This window comes from Saccopteryx bilineata, chromosome 7 (genome assembly GCF_036850765.1).
Source record: "Saccopteryx bilineata isolate mSacBil1 chromosome 7, mSacBil1_pri_phased_curated, whole genome shotgun sequence".
Taxonomy (NCBI): Eukaryota; Metazoa; Chordata; class Mammalia; order Chiroptera; family Emballonuridae; genus Saccopteryx; species Saccopteryx bilineata.
The window spans coordinates 4,841,608-4,865,158 of record NC_089496.1 but is presented as its reverse complement, the minus strand read 5'-3'; the positions used below and the strand labels follow the sequence as shown (position 1 = coordinate 4,865,158).

At 34.6% G+C, this 23,551-nt stretch overlaps 1 protein-coding gene across 2 annotated transcripts in view; it reads right to left on the bottom strand.

Moving 5' to 3' along the window:
- SEMA3A (semaphorin 3A) overlaps window positions 1-23,551 on the bottom strand; it is a 392,466-nt gene that overhangs the window by 165,536 nt on the left and 203,379 nt on the right. For both annotated transcript variants that reach the window (XM_066239698.1, XM_066239697.1), the window contains exons 3-4: window positions 22,828-22,985; window positions 9,330-9,392 (exon numbers count right to left, since the gene is read on the bottom strand). In XM_066239698.1, the coding sequence (XP_066095795.1) occupies window positions 9,330-9,392; window positions 22,828-22,985 (221 nt within the window). The remainder of the gene's footprint in view (window positions 1-9,329; window positions 9,393-22,827; window positions 22,986-23,551) is intronic.

The following is a 23,551-nucleotide window of genomic DNA, read 5'->3' as shown; positions in this document are numbered from 1 at the left end:
GCCTTCTGAATGTTTTTATATAATGTCTCTTTTATAAGTGCTAAACTTACTTTTCAAGTATAAACTTAAAATACATTTGTTTCAATCCTGAATCTAAAAGTTTTCCAAAAAAGCGTGTGTGTGTGTGTGTGTGTGTATCATATATATCATATATATATATATATGATACTGATATATAACAATTCAAACACAATGATTACCATAATATATTGTTGTATTGGTAAACTATATGAATTAAAAATATGAATAAAACCTCACTTCTAAAGTAATTTTAATGGTTAAAGCTTTATTTCCCATGTATTTCTTACCTAAAATAAGATACTGGTTTGTCCAATTGCTTTGAAATGTGTATCTTATATCCAAATATGTTACATTAATGAGCTAATAAAAGTAATGCATTTAAAACAGTACCAAGTTTATATAGTAAATTTTCAGTAAGTGTTAACTATTATTATTACTACCATCACTTCTGAATGCTAAAGTAAACCTGTAATCCTTCTGGTTTACCTGAAATTCACCCCAAGCAGCAAGGTGCCCACATACACGTGGAAATTTGTGCTTATTTTCTGATATTTCATAAGACAAGGTACTCATTGACCTTCATCAAAACACAAGTTGTCTGTGTGCCTGAAGTGTCATCAGATTCTATCTAGAGAACCCTATTTAAAGTGAGTAAACTGGCTACAGTCTTTCATTCGTGAGACCACCAGACTGTCTACAGAAAACAATTGTAATCGATACTGTTAAGAACTGTAAAAGGGTCTGTAAATTTGCCTTCCTGGTAAGATAAGTTACCCTGGCACAGTTTCACTGATGCTGGCAGAACATATATATCACCTGTGTCCGAGATAAAATACTTTATTACTTCCAGAAATAGCAATATTCGGAGTATCAGTATTCTTCATGCCAGCTCCCTAAGCTCAGTTCCCCGGGCAGTAAGAAGAGAGCCAAGTGATGCTGGCAATTGCACTGACTTGGATTATAGAAGAGGAACCCTGGGTAAGGAAATCTAAATATTTCATAATGACCAAAAGCATATTGGATGTTCAGGGAGATGTTACTTTCACTGTTCTGAGAAGTAAGCATATCTGTCTTCTGTGCCAAAGGAGACACTATCTCTACTTCTCAAGGCTGTCTTCAAACTGGGCATTGGTTTCACAAGGAGAAACTACCTTCCAAGTCCCTTCACTGTACAACTATCCCTAAAAATAGTTTGAAAAATAGGTAGTTCCTCTTTCACAGATGTACAGATGTGTGAGATACCCATGAGAAATTTTCTCCTAAAATTACATGTAGGGTTTAGAGATTTTTTTGTTCTATTTCTTTAAAAAATGACATTGGTATTCTTCTTTTTTTTTTTTTTTCCTGTGGCAGAGAGAGTCAGAGAGAGGTACAGACAGACAGGAAGGGAGAGATGAGAAACATCAATTCTTTGTTGCGGTTCCTTAGTTGTTCACTAATTGATTTCTCATATGTGCCTTGACTGGGGGGGGGGGGGCTACAACAGACTGAGTGACCCCTTGCTTCAGCCAGCAATCTTGGGTTCAAGCTGGTGAGCCTTGTTCAAACACAGTGAGCCCGCACTCAAGCTGGCGACCTCGGGGTCTCAAATCTGGTCCTCTGCATCCCAGTCCAATGCTCTATCCACTACACCACCGCCTGGTCAGGCAGACATTGGTATTCTGATGAGGATTGCATTAAATCTGTATTTTGCTTTGGGTAATATGGCCATTTTAACTATGTTGATTCTTCCAATCCATGAACATGGAATATTTTTCTACTTTATTGTATCTTTTTCAATAATGTTTTGTAGTTTTCAGTATATAGGTTCTTTACATCCTTTGTAAGTTTATTCCTAGGTATGTTATTTACTTATTTATTTGGTTGCAATTGTATAAGATGTTTTTATTTGGATGCAATTGTATAAGATTGTTTATTTTGAGTTAATTTTCCAAAATTTCATCATTGGCATATAGAAAAGCAATAGACTTTTGCATATTGATTTTGTATCCTGCGACTTTATTGTATTGAATTATTGTTTCTAATACTTTTTTGGTGGAATCTTTGGGGTTTTCTATATACAGGATCATATCCTCTGCAAAAAGATACATTTATGTCTTTCCCATTATGGATGCCTTTTATTTATTTCTCTTGCCTGATCGCTCTGGCTAAAATTTCCAGGACTATGTTCAGTAAGAATGGAGAGAGTGGGCAGCCTTGTCTTGTTCCTGATTTTAGAGGAAAAAAAATCTTCATTTTTTCACCATATTAGCAGATGGTTTATCATATATGGCCTTTATTATGTTGAGGTACTTTCTATTGCTATTTTATTGAGTGTTTTTAATATAAAGGGATATTGTATCTTATCAAATGCCCTGTATGCATCTATTGCTAGTATCATATGGTTTTTGTTCGTTTGGTTGATGTGATGTATTACATTGATCGATTTCTGTATGTTGAACTGTCCTTGTGCTCCTGGAATGAATCCCACTTGATAAGGATGTATTATTTTTTTAATGTGTTGTTGTATTTGATTTGCTAGTATTATGTTTAGAATTTTTGCATGTATATTCATTAGAGATATTGATTGGTTGTTTTGTTTTTCTGTGTTGTCCTTGCCAGGTTTTGGTATGAGGGTTATGTTGGCCTCAAAGAATGTTTTGGAGAGTATTTATTCTTCTTCTATTTTTTGGAAGACTTTGAGAAAGATAGGAACCAAATCTTCTTTGACTGTTTGGTAGAATTCACTAGTATAGCCATCTGGTCCTGGACTTTTGTTTTTCTGGGAAATTTTTGATAGCTGTTTCTATTTTCTCCTTGCTTGTAGATCTACTTAGCTTTTCCACTTCTTTGCACAGCACAACATATCAAAATTTCTGAGATTCAGCGAAAGTGAAAATAAAAAAGAAGTTTATATCCTTACAGACTTATAGCAAGAAACAGGAGAGATCCCAAGTAAACAACCTATCATCATATCTTAAGTAATTAGAAAAAGAGTAACAAAGGCAAGCTAAAGTCAGTAGAAGAAAGGAAATAGTAAAAATTAGAGCAGAACTAAGTGAAATAGAGAAAAAACTATAGAAAAAATTAATACAACAAAGAACTTGGTCTTTGAAGATATCAATAAAATCAAACCACTGGCTAGACTCACTAAGGAAAAAAGAGGAAGGACTAAATATAAAAAAAATCTCGGCCCTGGCCGGTTGGCTTAGCGGTAGAGCATCGGCCTGGCGTGCGGGGGACACGGGTTCGATTCCTGGCCAGGGCACACAGGAGAAGCGCCCATTTGCTTCTTCAACCGCCCCCCCCCCCCTTCCTCTCTGTCTCTCTCTTCCCCACTCGCAGCCAAGCCTCCATTGGAGCAAAGATGGCCCGGGCGCTGGGGATGGCTCCTTGGCCTCTGCCCCAGGCGCTAGAGTGGCTCTGATCACGGCAGAGCATCGCCCCCTGGTGGGCAGAGCGTCACCCCTGGTGGGCGTGCCAGGTGGATCCCGGTTGGGCGCATGTGGGAGTCTGTCTGACTGTCTCTCCCCGTTTCCAGCTTCAGAAAAATACAAAAAACAAAAACAAAAAAACTCAACCTTTCAGTTGAGATTACCACAGACATCACAGGTAATTTCAGGAGAAATTACCACAGACATCAAAGATATACAAAGGACCATAGAAGAATATTATGAAAGATTATAAGCCACCAAATGCAGCATCCTAGAGGAAATGGATAAATTCTTAGAACTATAGAAGGTTTAGAGATTTAACGAAAACATGATTTCTGTAGAATTAGGAGGTAATTATTGCTATTCATTTAAAAAGTTCCTTGATGTCTTTAAAATAAGACAAAAAATTAAACTCGTTGTCAACGTTGAATTTGAAAAAGTAAACAAAATTCTAGGGCTAAGATGCATTTTGGACTGCACTGCAACTTAAGATACACGAAGTTTCAAAGTATCAATTTCATTCACTTGTCAAAAATTAGTGTTGTTGAGGCCCTGCAATTTGAGCCAGAATTATTTGACAAACATGCTGTAACATATCATAGAGTAAAAAGTGAATAACATTTAAGGACAAAAATGTCCCAAAATTCACTTGTATGATACTACATTTTGAAATGTATCTAAAAATTGGGATGCTATGAGAATCTGATTTTCTTCTTTGTCTCAGATGGTTGAAATTTTTACTTTCAATGATATTCAAAATATTTCTAATAGTCATACGGTTGCCATTTGGTTTTATTGAAACAGTGCAAGGAGAGATTTTTTTAAATATGATAAACAAAGAAGAGTCAGAGAGCTATTGATTTGAAACAGATTCTTTTACCAGTTTAGCATATATTAAGTTTTCATTAGTAAAACAGGGTCAAGGAAGTTAATGCCTCAATAGAACTGTTACTGTGAATAACAAAGTGGATTTTAAGCACCAGAAAAATATAAAAAATGAAAGTAAAGTGGATTATAGCAGTTAGAATAGAGATATGTAGATTGTATTTATCTCTTTATTTAGAATCTCTGTCCAATAATATTATATATTATAAATTTTTTTTCAAAAACAACTCTCAAGTAACAACATTGGAAAAGTTCATGAGCAGTTCACTCCTCTAATATAGAAATGTTATACAGTGTAAGGGTTTAGAACCTACAACACAAAGAAAAGAAGGCGTATATATATCCTGTATATTCACTTTTACAAGAGGAGAAAATAAATTTAGATTAAAGTTGTCAGAAATGAATGTCACCAGCAGCCTGAGAAACATTTATGTACACCCCCCCCCCCCGTTTCTCTCCCTCTGTTTCTCTTGGGAATGTAAATAATTATGTCTTAGGTTGCATATACTCTCTTTACTACAAAGCCCATCTTTGCAGAGTAGCAGTTGCTGACTTAACATATGTGTTTGATGCAAAACTGAGCCATGAGAAATGATGGTTTGTACCTTCCCAGTTCCCTGGGAGTATGGAGAAAGGGTTCAATTTCTGTAAGATGTTATACTCGTTGACATATTCTTTACCCACTCCCAATGTCCATAGAATTAGCCAGTGTCTTTGCCCCGCTTTTCTTATTTTATTTTCCTACTTTATCCTTGCATCCAAATCTAATACTGAGAAGAGAACTATTCCCCAAGGATCATTTGCTTAAATGAGTTTTATTTCCAAGGAGAACACTAGAGCCAGAAGAGAAAGGGTAAACTCGGGTTCTAGAAACCAAAAAGAGCACTCAAGGAGTCATTAGTTTACTCTTCCATATATGTTCAGGTCAGTTCCTATATTGGTTACAATTCTATTTTGGAGTCCTGATGGCTGCAAAATACACTCACGCTTCATTCTTGTGGTTTTCAGCATCTCAAGAGCTCTTTGAAAAGAATTATTGTCCATAAGTCACAGCTGACTACTATTTACTCAAGATAGTGAAGAATTTCATCAAACTGTCCATGTGTCACTTGAAAAATCAGGTGTTGAATGCAAATTACAAAAAATGCTTTGTCCTTACGCTTCCTTTTTAAGTGGTTAAGAAATTATTTGTAAAAATACTAATGCTATTTCTTTTTTAAATGTTTATCAAAGAAGAATTGTTGCAAATCTCAGGGAGCCGCCTAATTGCTATTCTAAAAAAGTCATATAAGAAGGAAATAGAAAAAAATGAGTCTGTACATAAATAGTCCAAAAGTAATTAATCAATGCCATTTATCTGACTTAAATGAAATAAATATGAAAATTGAAGTATATAAATGAGGTTATCAGAAAATAAAATAAATTTAATAAAACAAATTTTAAGTGCACAAAATATATTTTGAATAATAGGTTAATAAAAAGCAATATTAAAGTAATATAGTATGAAGTATATTTTACTCTTTGAATATACTTTAGTGTTCGGTGTTTAGAGCAAGAAGAAAAATACATTTTTTACTGAACTAAAATGTCTGAAAACTGTTGTGTTTTCCTTTCATTAAATAATGGTTAAAAAAGAGAACTTAAAATCCACAATTGAATCAATGCACAATATAAAGGAATAATCAAACCATATTTTATCAAATTGCATTAATTAGTTGATTTTGAAAAGATTAGTATGGCTAACATTGCGATACCATTTAAACTTTCAAAAATTTACATCTCTCAATGGACACATAATTACCCATCTCTATTATAAAGTTACAAAACATAATTTATAAATTTTCAGAATATTTACTACACAGTGCTATGAAATGATGTTTTAGTTCCTTATAATTTAGCTTTATAAAACCCCTAAGCAATTTCAGTAAGCCTGGAAAATACAATAAAGTTGCCCTTCTTAGAGAAGAAACCTCTGAGGTCATGAGCAGGGTTACCCGTAGGGCACTTTGGTGATCATGACTTTATTACAGCTGCTGAATTAACTGCATCTGGGCCAACACCAGAATCTCTCATTATACAGTACTGACAGCAGCGTGGGAGGGCAGGGTGGGGAGAGAGGAGAGGGGGTAAGGGGGAGGAGAACAGAGTTATGAAACATAAGAAAAATGTGCTGAGATGAACTTTGGAAACCACAAACACAGAAGAATATCTGCTATCTTAGAAACTGAATAACCAAATTCAATCGTTCAATCAAATATGTTCAGTACTTGGGTTATTATAAAATTATTATAATTTTATATTATTATAAAATTCAGATAATTTGTCAGATAAGTCTGGTTACAATCTTCAATTTTCAAATTGAATTGAATTTAGAAGAGTATGAGTCTAGAATAGTCATGATCATTACAGAGGGCCAAACTAATTTTACTTAAAAACTGTCTAAGCACCATGTAAAAAAAATAATAATAGTTAATATTTGTATTATATTTACTTGTAAATTTTTGAGTCACAAATTTTGTGAGTTTATTATTATTATACACACACCCTTGATAACACCAGAGTATACAAGGTACTTACTTAAATATCTGTTGTTTATTAGGAAATATCTGTGTGTTAATAGGAAAATTTAAACCCATATATACCACAGGACATTAAAAACTTCATAGGAGACACAGAAAGTTTGATCTCAACTTTTAAATAGTATTCCAAATGTTTCAAAACTTTTGAATAAAAATCCTTTTTTGAATGAATATTCTAAATGATTACATTTTCTAATCAAGAAAATGGGGGTTATAAGACTTACTTTATAAAGTTATTATTAAAACTAAATTTTAAAATATAATGTATTAAATTATTATAGTGCTTGGCACAGAAAAGATTCTCCATTATTATAAATTTGCATGTTTTTACCCATTAAACTTTTATAGCAAGGGGGAAAGTCTGTGCAATTTTTTTTTACAAGGGGGGAGGGAGAGAGGAAGGGAGAGAGAGAGAGAAGAGGGGAGGAGCAAGAAGCATCAACTCCCATATGTGCCTTGACCAGACAAGCCGGAGTTATGAAGTAGCGACCTCAGTGATCCAGGTCAACGCTCTAACCACTGTGCCACCACAGGTTAGGCAGAAAGTCTATGCTTTTAAAAGTCACAGCTATAAACAAGTAATATCTTTATTTCTAGCCACCCATAATTATTACCACACTAAAATCTTTAAATAAAATTTGTTAACAGTAAATATGGAATTCTATGTTAATAAGTATTTATGTACTCGGTTATACGTTTTGCCTTACATTTTTGAAATAGTTTCTACTTTTAAATAAATTTCACAATTATAAAATATGTAATTTTCAATTTAATGGATATTATACAACTTCTCCACTCCCCAAATTAAGTGCTTGCTTAGGTATAATGAGTAATTATGGGTACCAACATAAAATTCTTGATGTCTATGGACTCTTCATATTTACTCCTTTTCAATACTCTCAATATATGCATCAATTTGGGATAGTATAATACTTGATAAAACACACTTATTTTTTGTCCTATTTTGTATAACCACAAAAACGTTTACTGTATTATGAAGGTGTAATGTGACTTATAATCACTATATTTAAAATTATATTTATAAGGATGAACTTTCCATGTTTGCTGATATGTAATTAATCAGGATGGAAAACACTTGTTCTTCAGGCTCCTTTATCTACCTTCCTTTATCTGTAGTCACTGTTGCTACCAGATTGAGCCATTCTTTTTCCATGAACTCAGATTCTATCTAAATCATTCTAAACATGTACAAGCACAACTCATTTTATTCTGCTTTGCTTTATTGTGCTTCAGAAAAGTTACATTTAAAAAAAAAGTGAAGATAAGAGCCCCCACCAGCAAAAAAGATGACCACTCTTTTTATTATGATACTTGCTTTATTGCCATGGTCTGGAACTGAATCTGAAATATCTCTTAGGGATATCATTTTAGATAACTGCTATTAATCAATCATTCAAGCAATCTATCAAGTTTTCCCTTGAATATATCTATATATATGCTTACGATTTGATTTATGTTTAGGCAAAAAGGATAAATTTCTTAAAATACTTATAAATTTCTTATAAATGCTAATACTGTACATAGACAAAACTTTTTAAATTATTTCTATCAGAAATGTCTGATAAAACATAAAATAATACAAATTATATATTTAGGCCCTGTAATTTATTGATTTAAATTATTATATATGACGTTCACGGTCTATGCCGATACTTGGTTACACCTAAAACCAGTGGCCCACTTAATTTTACTGATAAAATTTACATCTGGAAAAATGGTTTCTATCTTTTTTACAATAATTTTTTACAATAATCTCCACAGTGCCCAGAACTATGCCTGCTACAGAGTCACTTCTTTTATTTTAATGAAACAATTTTATATATTTTAGAGCATGTTACATAGTCATTTCTCAACCCATATATTTTTTAAAGAAATTAGTACAAGGAAAGAAGGAAGAAAGGAGGAAAAGAAGGCAGAAATGAAGGAGAGAAGGAAGAAAAGTAGGGAGAGAGGAAAATGAGGAAGGTAGAAAGAAATAAGAAGGAAGAGAAAAAGAAGGAAGTAGAAAGAAGAAAGGAGGTGTAATTTAATCATGATAACTCAGAGGTAAAATTATTTTATATCATTTAGAAGGAATTCAAGAAAATTACATTAAAACCAATCTGTATGAAGATGTTGATTTATTGAATGTAAGTATAGGTACTACAAAACTGACTTGGTTATCTTTTGCACATATATACACCATCAAACGGAACACTGTTTGCTTTATTTAGGCTTATTATTTTTACCTATTTTCTTTATATGCTTTACATAAAAATGTAAATATCCAAAGTTAACTATCATTTTGTTTCTAAAGATTGATTAAAACCAGAAGTATAGAATGGTGTTAATATAACACAAGAAAGAATAATAACAGAGTAATACGTTACATTATGCAAATAATAGCATTATTTAATAGATTGATACTTACCAGGATGTCTTTTCCAGCCCACTTGCAGTCATCCCTTCTGGTGTGAGTTACCGGCCACACAATCTAGGGGTAGAGAAGAAACAGTCTTTTATGCCAATTAAGTTCTCTTAACACTAGATTCAACATTATAGTCAGTTATACCATTTTGGGACAACTGAGATAAAGAAAGTTCTATAAGGCATTCCATGGCCGTCTAAACCCTTTAGTTTAGACTGTGCAGTGGCATCGGTTAACTGGTATAACTTAAATCATTTGCTCTTGGTGTACCCATGTGACTTTGCTATATATGAAGCTGCACAACACAGAAATCCATGCAGTCAATACAGGCATGCCTTATTTTCTTGTGCTTTGCTTTATTACACTTCATATATATAAATTTTAACATTGGTTGCTCTGGATTAATTTTTTTTATTCATTGTTCTCTTCTGGTAACAGTTAATTTCAGGAAAAAAAATCTTATGTAAAAGAAATATCCAGAGATGGTGCCGCTAATCATTCATGTCTGTTAAAAAACCTTTAGTCTCAAATGACTGATTTGCATTCTTGTGACCCTCTAGAAAATTAAATATATATGGTCACAAATTTGGACAAAGGCTGTGATATACAATCTAGGAAATTAAAAAGCAAAATGTACCACTTCATAAACAAGAATATAAGAAATATTGAAATAACTTACGATGAATCAAATGTATTTCAGGTCCACGTGGTAATATAAATCTCTAAATGTTTTTGGATGACATTTATTTTCACCATTTGAAGCCCTTAGTATGTGTATTCTTTTCTTTTTCAGTTGTTTTTCTTTACATATGTGTCTGTGTGTCTAAATTAAAACTGTTGTTTGGCTTGTTTCAGAAGCTTTTTACAAAGTAGTCACACAGTAAAAAGATTCAAGAATAACAAACGCGAGATGACGTCAGAGTAATGGTGCGGTAGGAAGCGATACCGATAAATCTCCCCCAAAACTCAACAAGATCTTCAACCAGAAACAGAAAAACCTATCCTTGGAGCCTCCAGATGTTTCGCAATACACCCGAAGGTATGGTCAAGCGAAAAATTGGCTAAATATATAATGAAACCCTGAAGGAAATAGGGAGTAAGAAATGCTCCACCTTCCTCACTAACCTAAATAGGGATGCTTTCACTGGGAACTGAGAGTATAGAAACTAAGGCGGGCAAAGGGGGTGAATAGATCCAGGCCATGGCACAAACGGCAGAACCAGGCTGTGGCACGGAGATCCAAGCCGAGGAAAAACTGTGCTTGTGGCAACCCAGGCAATACAAGCTAACACTTGTGCCAAACCCAGACAAAGAAAGACAAGTGGGGCAGCCATTTTCTCCCGATCTCCTGGTCGGCGTGCGCAGATAGTGGGTGAGAGATTCCTGCTAGAGCCCCAGGTGTGGGCGCCCGTGTTACTCCACAGAGAGGCAGGGTCAGGGGCCTTTGTGTAGGCTGAAAGCGGAATCTCCAGGCCACCCCAGCACCCTGAAAAAGCTGCGTATGGGGAGGGAGTGAGAGCCAATTCCAATGCTGGAACTTTTCTGAGCAGGCGGGGGTTTCACTCAGAGGGTGAGGCGGCCGGCCTGATATCCTGGTCGGCACACATGGAGAGTGGGCAAAAGATTCCTCCGAGCACCTCAGGAGTGGTCGCCCATGTTATCCCACAGAGGGGCAGAGTCAGGGGCCTTTGTGTGGGCCAAAAGCGGAATCTCGGGCTGCCCCAGCGCCCTGAAAAAGCCGCGCACAGGCAGGGAGGGAGAGCCAATTCCAATGCTGGAACTTATCTGTGCGGGCAAGGGTTTCACTCAGAGGGTGAGGCAGCCGGCCTGATATCCTGGTCTGTGCGCGCAGATAGTGAGCGAGAATTTCCTCCAAGTGCCTCGGCAGTGCACGGCCGTGTTACCGGACAGAGTGGCAGAGCCAGAGGTCTTTGAGGGGGCAGAAGCCCCACCTGACTATGCTAGCAGCTCTGACTGACTGAGCCTTACCCAGAGCCCTGTGCTGAGTGGGAATAGAGTGGGGATTTGCCAGCTCTTTGAGCCTCTTACTATCCAGGCAGAGGCAGCAGCAACCCCATAGCTAGATTATCAGGCTATTAATTGAGGAAGAAAAGACTAGGAGAGAGGCTTCAGGAACACAGACTCTCTCACTGTCGGAGCCTATAAATGCTAATGAGCCTTGACTGCCAACAAGACTGAAGCACAATACATGACATCACCATAGAGACTTATCAACTGCAAACCTCTACCTGAGCGTGCCAAAGGGGCAGAACCCAGGGTACAGAGTCACCGACCAGGAAGAGGAAGAGAAAAGAAAAAGCAAGAAGATAACCTCTCAAAATCAAGAATAATCCGCAGACTTTTTAACCTATCCCATTTTATTATATTTGTTCGTTTGTTTCTCTTATCTTCATTCTTGATTTTTTTTTTCTCCTCCTCTAATTTGGTTGTTTAACTCTCTGCTGGTCTAACTCTCTCCTCTCCTTGAACTACACTACCCATAAGTGTTACATCTCCCATTATCTTATCTTTCCTTTTCCTTTCTCTCTATGAGGGTTGCACTCCAAAACCCTTAACTCTCTCTCTCCTTTCTTTTTTCTTCTTTTAGTGGTTCCCTCTTTTTTTTCTCTCTTTCTTTTTTTCTCCCTCTATATTAGTTTCTTCCTTTCTCCTTTACGTCTCCTCTCATTCAAACCTCAATAACAAACAAATTATCTTATCTGGGACTCAAACTTATATTTGTGGCATTTTGGGGGGGTTTACTTCACCTTTTTAACTCACTAGCAGTGCTGCCATCTCTGGCTCTCCATTTTATCTAGTTCTTGTTCCACTAAATACAATAGTAATTTTTTAATTTGTCCCCCCATTTTCCTGTTTTCCTCTTATTCCTCTCATCATAACTCTTAGTCAACCAATACCTAAAAGCAAATCATTTTCTTCTTGACCCAAATTTTTTCCTTATTAGCTTTTTGTGGGTCCATACCCCCTTTTTTTTCTTTCTTTTTCTTTTTTTTTTTTTTTTTGCCCCTTTATTACTTCTTTTCAATTCAGGCCCTCCATTACAGGCATTGTTTTTTCTATTTAGTACAATATAATTCACAGTTCACCACAAGATTTTCTCAAGAAAGAGGGGAGAGGAGAGGAGAGGAAAAAAGGAGGGGGGAATAATTTCCTTTTTAAAACATTTTTATTTTATTTTATTTTTCTTTATTTAATTATTAATTTTTTAAAAAAACAACTCTTTGATTTTTTATTTTTTTACCTTTTTATTCTTTATTAAATCTCATTAATACGAACAACAAAACCACCCTCAGATGCCATTAAGGAAAAGAAAATCGAATATCATGGATACAAAAGAAAGAGAGGTAACACAGATAGATGAGGAAAAATCTATGGAGAGAAAACTTAATATATTGGAAAACTTGGAGTTAAACGACAGAGAATTTAAAATAGAAATCCTAAAAATACTAAGAGATATACAAGAAAACACAGAAAGGCAATTTAGGGAGCTCAGAAAACAACTCAATGAACACAAAGAAAATATTACCAAGGAAATTGAAACTATAAAAACAAATCAAACAGAGACGAAAAACTCAATTCACGAGCTGAAAAACAAGGTAACAAGCTTAGCTAATAGAACAGGCCAGATAGAAGGTAGGATTAGTGAAATAGAAGACAAGCAACTTGAGGCACAACAGAGAGAAGAAGAAAGAGACTCAAAAATTAAAAAAAATGAGATAGCCCTACGGGAATTATCTGACTCTATCAAAAAGAATAACATAAGAATAATAGGTATATCAGAGGGAGAAGAGAGAGAAAATGGAATGGAGAACATATTCAAACAAATAATAGATGAGAACTTCCCAAGCCTGTGGAAAGAACTAAAGCCTCAAATTTAAGAAGCAAACAGAACTCCGAGTTTTCTTAACCCCAACAAACCGACTCCAAGGCACATTATAATGAAATTGACAGAAACCAACAGCAAAGAAAAAATTCTCAAGGCAGCCAGGAAAAAGAAGAATACAACATATAAAGGAAGGCCCATTAGATTATCATCCAATTTCTCAAACACAAACTCTACAAGCTAGAAGAGAGTGGACCCCCAATATTTAAAGTCCTGAAAGAGAAGAACTTTCAGCCATGAATACTATACCCATCAAAGCTATCCTTCAAATATGAAGGAGAAATAAAAACATTCACAGATACAGAAAAGATGAGGGAATTTATCATCAGAAAACCCCCACTCCAGGAATTACTAAAGGGGGATCTTCAATCAGATACAAAGAACAACAACAACAACAACAAAAAAAACAAAGCCACAAGTAAAAGCTCCAAGAACACAATAAAACCAAATTTAAACTGTGACAACAAGAAAAAGAAAGGGGGGGAGAGGATGGAGATTAACAGTAGCAAAGGACCATGGAGTGCAAAAGTACTCACAAAATAGTGCACTACAATGAACAGGGTAGGAACCCTTTTCATTACTTAAAGGTAACCACCATTGAAAAAACCACCACAGAAGCACATGATTTTAAAAAGATAGCAACAAAGGAAAGAGGTATGGAATACAACCAAAGAAAAACAAAAGATATAAAAACGGAAGAGAAGGATCAAACAAGACACAAAACTAACAGAAAGCAATCAATAAAATGTCAATAGGGAACTCACAAGTGTCAATAATTACACTAAATGTAAACAGATTAAACTCACCAATAAAAATATACAGAGTAGCAGAATGGATTAAAAAAGAAAGTCCAACTGTATGCTGCCTACAAGAAACTCATCTAAGCAACAAGGATAAAAACAAATTCAAAGTGAAACGTTGGAAAACAATGCTCCAAGCAAATAACATCCAAAAAAAGCAGGTGTAGCAATACTCTTATCTCATAATGCTGAATACAAGACAGCAAAAGTACTCAGAGATAAAAATGGCCATTTCATAATGGCTAAGGGGACACTGAATCAAGAAGACATAACAATTCTTAATATATATGCACCAAACCAAGGAGCATCAAAATATATAAGACAGCTAATGATTGACCTAAAAAAAAAACTGACAAAAATACAATCATACTTGGAGACTTCAATACACCGCTGACGGCTCTAGATCGGTCATCCAAACAGAGAATCAACAAAGATATAGTGGCCTTAAACAAAACACTAGAGCACTTGGATATGATAGACATCTATAAGACATTTCAGCCCAAAGTGACTGAGTATACATTTTTCTCCAGTGTACATGGATCATTCTCAAGAATTGACCATATGTTGGGCCACAAAAACAACATCAGCAAATTCAGAAAAATCGAAATTGTACCAAGCATATTTTCTGATCATAAAGCCTTGAAACTAGAATTCAACTGCAAAAAAGAGGAAAAAAATCCCACAAAAATGTGGAAACTAAACAACATACTTTTAAAAAATGAATGGGTCAAAGAAGAAATAAGTGCAGAGATCAAAAGATATATACAGACAAATGAAAATGACAATACAACATATCAGAATCTATGGGATGCAGAAAAAGCAGTGATAAGAGGAAAGTTCATATCACTTCAGGCCTATATGAACAAATAAGAGAGAGCCCAAGTGAACCACGTAAGTTCACGCCTTAAGGAACTAGAAAAAGTAGAACAAAGACAACCCAAAACCAGCCGAAGAAAGGAGATAATAAAAATCAGAGCAGAAATAAATGAAATAGAGAAAAGAAAAACTATAGAAAAAATTAATAAAACAAGGAGCTGGTTTTTTGAAAAGATCAACAAAATTGACAAACCCTTGGCAAGACTTACCAAGGAAAAAAGAGAAAGAACTCATATAAACATCCAAAATGAAAGAGGAGAAATCACCACGGACACCGTAGATATACAAAGAATTATTGTAGAATACTATGAAAAACTTTATGCCACTAAATTCAACAACCTAAAAGAAATGGATAAATTCCTAGAACAATACAACATTCCTAGACTGAGTCAAGAAGAAGCAGAAAGCCTAAACAGACCTATTAGTAGAGAAGAAATAGAAAAAACCATTAAAAACCTCCCCATAAATAAAAGTCCAGGCCCAGACGGCTATACCAGCGAATTTTATCAAACATTCAAGGAAGACTTGGTTGCTATTTTACTGAAAGTCTTCCAAAAAATTGAAGAAGAAGCAATACTTCCAAACACATTTTATGAGGCCAACATAACCCTCATACCAAAACCAGGCAAGGACGGCACAAAAAAAGAAAACTATAGACCAATATCTCTAATGAATACAGATGCTAAAATACGAAACAAAATACTAGCAAATTTAATACAACAACATATTAAAAAAATAATACATCATGAAGAAGTGGGATTCATCCCAGAATCTCAAGGATGGTTCAATATACGTAAAACGGTTAAAGTAATACACCATATCAACAAAAGAAAGAACAAAAACCACATGATCTTATCAATAGACGCAAAAAAAGGCTTTCAATAAAATACAACACAATTTTATGTTTAAGACTCTCAACAAAATGGGTATAGAAGGAAAATATCTCAACATGATAAAGGCTATATATGATAAACCATCAGCTAACATCATATTAAATGGCACAAAACTGAAGGCTTTCCCCCTTAAATCAGGAACAAGACAGGGTTGTCCACTCTCTCCACTCCTATTTAATGTGGTACTAGAGGTTTTAGCCAGAACAATCAGACAAGACAAAGAAATAAAAGGCATCCATATCGGAAAAGAAGAAGTAAAGGTATCCCTTTTTGCAGATGATATGATCCTATACATCGAAAACCTCAAAGAATCCACAAAAAGACTACTAGAAACAATAAGCCAATACAGTAAGGCCGCAGGATACAAAATTAACATACAGAAGTCCATAGTCTTTCTATATGCCAACAATGAAACTTTTGAGAATGAACTCAAAAGAATAATCCCCTTCACAATTGCAACAACAACAAAAAAAATACCTAGGAATAAACATAACAAAGAATGTAAAGGACTTATATAATGGAAATTATAAACCATTTTTAAGGGAAATCGGAAAAGATATAATGAGATGGAAGAATATTCCTTGTTCTTGGTTAGGAAGAATAAATATAATCAAGATGGCCATATTACCCAAAGCAATATACAAATTTAATGCAATTCCCATCAAAATTCTAATGACATTTTTTAATAAAATGGAGCAAAAAATCATCAGATTTATATGGAACTATAAAAAACCCCAAATAGCCAAAGCAATCCTAAAGAAAAAGAATGAAGCTGGGGGCATTACAATACCTGACTTCAAACTATATTATAGGGCCACGACAATCAAAACAGCATGGTATTGGCAGAAAAATAGACACTCAGACCAATGGAACAGAATAGAAAGCCCAGAAATAAAACCACAATAACTTTTGATAAAGGGGCCAACAACACACAATGGAGAAAAGAAAGCCTCTTCAATAAATGGTGCTGGGAAAACTGGAAAGCCACATGCAAAAGAATGAAACTGGACTACAGTTTGTCCCCCTGTACTAAAATTAACTCAAAATGGATCAAAGATCTAAACATAAGACCTGAATCAATAAATTACATAGAAGAAGACATAGGTACTAAACTCATGGACCTGGGTTTTAAAGAGCATTTTATGAATTTGACTCCACAGGCAAGAAAAGTGAAGGCAAAAATTAATGAGTGGGACTACATCAGACTAAGAAGTTTTTTCTCAGCAAGGGAAACTGATAACAAAATAGACAGCCAACTAAATGGGAAATGATATTTTCAAACAATAGCTCAGATAAGGTCCTAATATCCAAAATATACAAAAAACTCATAAAACTCAACAACAAACAAACAAACAAACAATTCAATAAAAAAAATGGGAAGAGGACATGAACAGACACTTCTCCCAGGAAGAAATACAAATGGCCAACATATATGAAAAGATGCTTGTCTTCTCTAGTTATTAGAGAAATGCAAATCAAAACTGCAATGAGATACCACCTCACACCTGTTAGATTAGCTATTATTAACAAGACAGGTAATAGCAAATGTTGGAGAGGCTGTGGAGAAAAAGGAACCCTCATTCACTGTTGGTGGGAATGTAAAGTAGTACAACCATTATGGAAGAAAGTATGGTGGTTCCTCAAAAAACTGAAAATAGAATTATCTTATGACCCAGCAATCCCTCTACTGGGTATATACCTCAAAAACTCAGAAACATTGATACGTAAGACACATGCAGCCCCATGTTTATTGCAGCATTGTTCACAGTGGCCAGGACATGGAAACAACCAAAAAGCCCATCAATAGATGACTGGATAAAGAAGATGTGGCACATATACACTATGGAATACTACTCAGCCATAAGAAATGATGACATCGGATCATTTATAGCAAAATGGTGGGATCTTGATAACATTATACGAAGTGAAATAAGTAAATCAGAAAAAAACAGGAACTGCATTATTCCATACGTAGGTGGGACATAAAAGTGAGACAAAGAGACATTGATAAGAGTGTGGTGGTTAAGGGGGGTGGGGGAAGAGGGAGAGGGAAAGAGGGAGGGGGAGCGGCACAAAGAAAACTAGATAGAAGGTGACAGAGGACAATCTGACTTTGGGTGATGGGTTGCAATATAATTGAACGACAAGATAACCTGGACATATTATCTTTGAATATATGTATCCTGATTTATTGATGTCACCCCATTAAAAAAATAAAAGTATTATAAAAAAAGATAACAAATGCAGCCTGACCAGGCGATGGCACAGTGGATGGAGCATGAGATTGGAACACAGAGGACCCAGGGTCAAAACCCCAAGGTCGACGGCTTGAACACAGGGTTGCTGGCTTGAGTGTGGGATCATAGACATGACCCCATAGTCACTGGCTTGACCCCAAAGGTCGGTGGTTTGAAGATCAAGGTTGCTGGCTTGAGCAAGGGGTCACTTGTTCTGATGGAGTCCCCCAGTTAAGGCACATATAAGAAAGCAATCAATGAACAGTTAAGATGCCATAATGAAGAACTGAGGCTTCTCATTTCTCCCTTCCTGCCAGTCTGTCCCTATTTGTCCCTCTCTCTGTCTCTCTGTCTGTCTCTCTCTCTCACACAAAGAAAAAATAAATCTATACCCTTACCATTACCATACCTTGCTTCCTCAATTACTAGAGGAATTGCTGGTAGTTGCACTCTTCAGGTTTCAGCCTTATCTTTGCATTGGTTTCAGGAGACTTAATGATCTATTCTTAATTCAAATTTACAATAGAGGAAGATAAAATCTAAGTTTTTCTTAGATACAATAATAATAATAATATATAGCAGAGCTAAAATTATTTAGCTTTCCAGTTAGATTGTGCAACACTCAAATTTTATTGAAACATAATTTTTAATTAAAAAAGGAAGTTTTTGGCCCTGGCCGGTTGGCTCAGTGGTAGAGCATTGGCCTGGTATGCAGGAGTCCCGGGTTCGATTCCCAGCCAGGGCACACAGGAGAAGCGCCCATCTGCTTTTCCACCCCTCCCCCTCTCCTTCTTCTCTGTCTCTCTCTTCCCCTCCCGCAGCCAAGGCTCCATTGGAGCGAAGTTGGCCCGGGCGATGGGGATGGCTCTGTGGTCTCTGCCTCAGTTGCTAGAATGGCTCTGGTTGCAACAGAGCAATGCCCCAGATGGCCAGAGCATCACCCCCTGGTGGGCATGCCTGTTGGATCTTGGTCAGGTGCATGCAGGAGTCTGTCTGACTGCCTCCCCGTTTCCAACTTCAAAAAAATACAAAAAAAAAAAAAAAGGAAGTTCCCCCCCCTCCTGTATCTTGATTATTATATTGAGATAGTATGGGCTTCATTTTGTGATTTCTCTCTAATGTGAAATAGTAATATAATTTTGAAAACATTCATGCTAAATTTTCTCATACTAGAGGAGTATATATACTTTCATCTTCCTAGAATTCCAGAGTGTGTGTGTGTGTGTGTGTGTGTGTGTGTGTGTGTGTGTGTGTGTGTATATATATATATATATATATATATATATATATATGAAATTTTCACTTAAAAATCTGGCATGAGTAAAATAAATTTTGAGGTAGAAAATGCTCCTTTGGAAAGCAATTTAAGTAATAATTATAAATAAGTGGAATAAATAAATATATATATATTCAAATGGATACCGTTGGAAAAACAATTTAGTATATATTTTATATGTATTATTATATATATATTATATATTTACCTTTTATTTAGATTCTTCCCAACAGTACCCATTTCCATCAAGAATTTTCACCTGACCTGTGGTGGTGCATTGGATAAAAGTGTTGACCTAGAACACTGAGGTCGCCTGTTCAAGTCCCGGGGATTGCTGGGTCAAGGTACATACAGGAAGCAACTACTATGAGTAGATGCTTCCCACTTCTTTTCCCTCTTTCTCTCTTTCTTTTTCTCTCTCTCCCTTGTCTTCAAAAATCAATACATAAAATCTAAAATATAAATTCTTCTTAAATATTATTTTTTAAGTGAGATGAGGGGAGATAGACAGACTCCTGCATGCACCCCAACCAAAATCCACCTGGCAAACCTTGTTGGGGCCGATGGTTGGGCCAACCAACCTATCCTCAGAGCCCAGGGTGGATACTTGAACTAATAGAGCTACTGGTTGCAGGAGGAGAAGATAAAAGGGGAAGTGGGAAGGAAAGAGAAGCAGATGGTTGCTTCTCATGTGTGCCCTGACCCGGGGATCGAACCTGAGATATCCACACACAAGATCGATACTCTATCCACTGAACCAATTGGCCAGGGCCATTCATAACTTTTTTTGATTAGATTTGTTAGCCTGTTAATAATTTTTCTTCTCTGCTCAAAAATTTCTCAGTTAACTAACAATGCCTAAATTAATTATCTGAATATTCAAAGTGCTTTATGATCTATTTTACACTGTCATTCTTATGCTTCTTTGATTCTAATTATGGTAGCCTCTCTTAAGTAATTTTTAATAAGCATTTATGCCTTAAACAGATTTTAATCTTTTATCATGGCCAACAATCTGTCCATTGTCTTCCTAGCCTGAGAAAGTGTTTTTATATTTAACAAGGACCGGCCTAGTATTTAACTTTATGTTTATACACCCTATCTTTCACATTATCTTGTAAGTTCCTCAAAATTATGACACTATATTATCTCTTATAGAATTTATCACAATAGAAGATACTTAGAGAGAAGTTGAATAACTTTAAAAATAGAGTAAAAAGAACTTAATGAGACTAATACATTCAAAGATATATAGATATTTAAGTAAATTGCATTTACTCTTTAAAAAGTTTTGTTGATTGATTTTAAAGAGATAGGGAGAGAGACAGAAAATCAGTTTGTTGTTCTAACTCATTCATTTGTTGCTTCTTGTATGTGCCTTGACCGGGGATCGAACCTGCAACCTTGGCGTATCAAGACAATGCTCCAACCAACTACCTATCTGCACAGGGCATTTGTATTTACTCTGATAGGCAATATGACATAATTAAAATTAAGTAATATGTTTAAAATGAAATGTTTTAAAATTATATCATAATTATGTCTATTACTAAAATAATGATTTTAAACAAAGTCAGGAGCTACAGCAAGAACACTATGACACTTTGTAAGTTACCTAACTTTAATTAATTAATTCTTTCAGTATATACAGGGTAGGTAAAAGTAGGTTTACAGTTGCTCATATAGAAAATAATACAATAATTAATAATACAAGACTAAACTGTTTCTTGTGTGCTCACAGCTGTAAACTTACTTTTGCCTATCCCTATTTACTATAACTCTAATTGGTAGAAGAGATACCACAATATATCCTGGGCACAAAAATGGCTCTGAGATTTTACTCATCTATAACATAATATTTTATATTATAATTTAGTCTTATTCAGTTTTAGAATTGAATATATAAACCAAATTAAGACTATTTAGAAGAATATGCTAAATACATTAAATATACATTCTGAAATGTTATATGTTCATGTATTCTCTATCTATAGATATATACACATATATTTATATTTATATATAAATTTTACAAAATAATCAAAATATTATAAACACCTTAAATTTGAACTGACATAATCTTCTATTATTAAAATGTCAAATTTTTCTTAGTCATCTTTGATTATTCATTCATTTGTAAAAGATAATTTATTTTCACTTAAACAAGAAAAATATTTGTGACCTTTAACAAAGACCCTCAGATAAATTTTTTTTTATCATTTCAGAAAAACATAAATAACCAACTTTCTTTGATTATAAATAACCTTAAGATACTTCTCTTACTGAGCTGGCTTAGAAATCAAATACATTAAAAAATCGGAAAAAATTACCTAAGCTATATCAGTATGGGTATTGCCATTTCATATGACTATATGTAATGAATCAAATCTCTTTTTACAGTTAGCATTTTGGTTTTGGGGTAACAGAAGCAAAGTAAAAGTCTTGGGTTTAGTAGTGTACTCTTTTAGAAATATGAATCAGGTATTAATTTAAAATTTCATTTTATCCCTGAATCAATAGTCTTGAAACAGGACAAAAATTTATTACACAATTAAGCTATTATTTTTTTACAGTTGATAAGAATTTGAGGCATACCACTTTAAAGCTCGAAGTGTTAAGAAGCAAAACTACATTCATAAGTACTGAAGTGTATGTACTCTAAAAAAGCATCTTAGACTATCACTTTTGTTAAATCTATTGCATAAATATCTTTGTTCCTCAAAGAATTAAGACTAGAAATATTGACTGTGGGAAATGGATGACTTATAGCATATAGACTCAGTAGCACAATTTCCACTAATTTTTCAATCAATGTTTATTTCCTAAACTATGTAACTTATTAATTAAATAAGCCAGAAACACTATGAAGAATAAGGATAAAACTGGTAAATGGCTAGTATATAAATGACCTCATATGCACAACTTTGACATTGGAAACTGATCTTCTAGATTAAACTTCGGTAAACTTTATGTTTATAAGGCCAGATAGTAAATATTTTAGGCTTTGTAAGCCAGATGATCTCTTATCAGAATTACTCAATTCTGCCGTTGAAGAATGAAAGCAGACATAGAAAATACGTAAATGAATGTTTGTTTTCCAATAAGTTTTATTTACAAGCACAGTTGGCACCAGATTAGGCAAGAGTTCTAATATAGAGATTTCTACATTTATTTTTATACATACACATGCACACACATAGTATACACATAATACAAATACACATAGTACATAAAATCGATTATAATATATTTCCATAATGATTCAGGTATTTATTTACTTTTATGCAGGACAAACAATTTAACTCTTTTATAAAAAATTCTAAAGTATCTTCTTCAAAGATTTTTATGGTTTACTACATCCAGTGATTTGTGATAGCTAAATCAATGTATTATTTTTGTTTGCATCTGAAAAGATAAAATATTAAACAATTTCTCAGTTTTCACACTGCTATATAGCTAGAGAATTCTTGAAATGTTTAAAAAGTACTACAGTGCATATATTAGAATAAAGATACCTTTTGAAAATCCTTGATATTAACCAGGTTGAATGAAAATATGTGATCCTTTGCTCCAACATACAGCCTGCCCCGTTCCTCATCCAAAAGAAAGGTATGATAACTGGAGCTGTTTGCCAAGCCATTGAAAGTGATCACATTGTTGGATTCCAACATTTCTGCAAGGTAACAAAGCAAGACATTGGGTGTTAATCTGAGGCCTTATGTGAGCATTGACTTTTTACATGGTGATCTTACTACTTACTACCTGCTACAGTTGCCAATCAATGGTTTATCTTTATATAGCAGTACTAAGGAATATACAGGAGCCATTTTTTTTTTACATATTGTTGAAATGGGAATTATATTAATTAGTTTGCTGGTGTACTCAAGACCACACCCACCAATAGAAAAAAGGCGGAGAAAAATGATTGTCTACACAAGTGGGCTGATAGAATATCTTTGCATTTAGTAATGGATTAGAGTGGTAGGTAGTATATACAAAATGTCCTCAATTTTATAAAGACTAGTGTAAGTGGCTTTATTTGTTCCAGGTCATTGTGAGGTGGGTAAGCACTAGGACCAACTGAGCGCAGGTAAAGTGGGAAAACACTGTTTAGCCTTCTAGGTTGTTTGAGGCTTTATTTTATTGCAGAATTTTAATTTTTTGACCATTGACTCATTAACTCCAACATCTAAATACTTTGTAATATTTTGTATCTGAATACATAAATAAGCTGAGTTA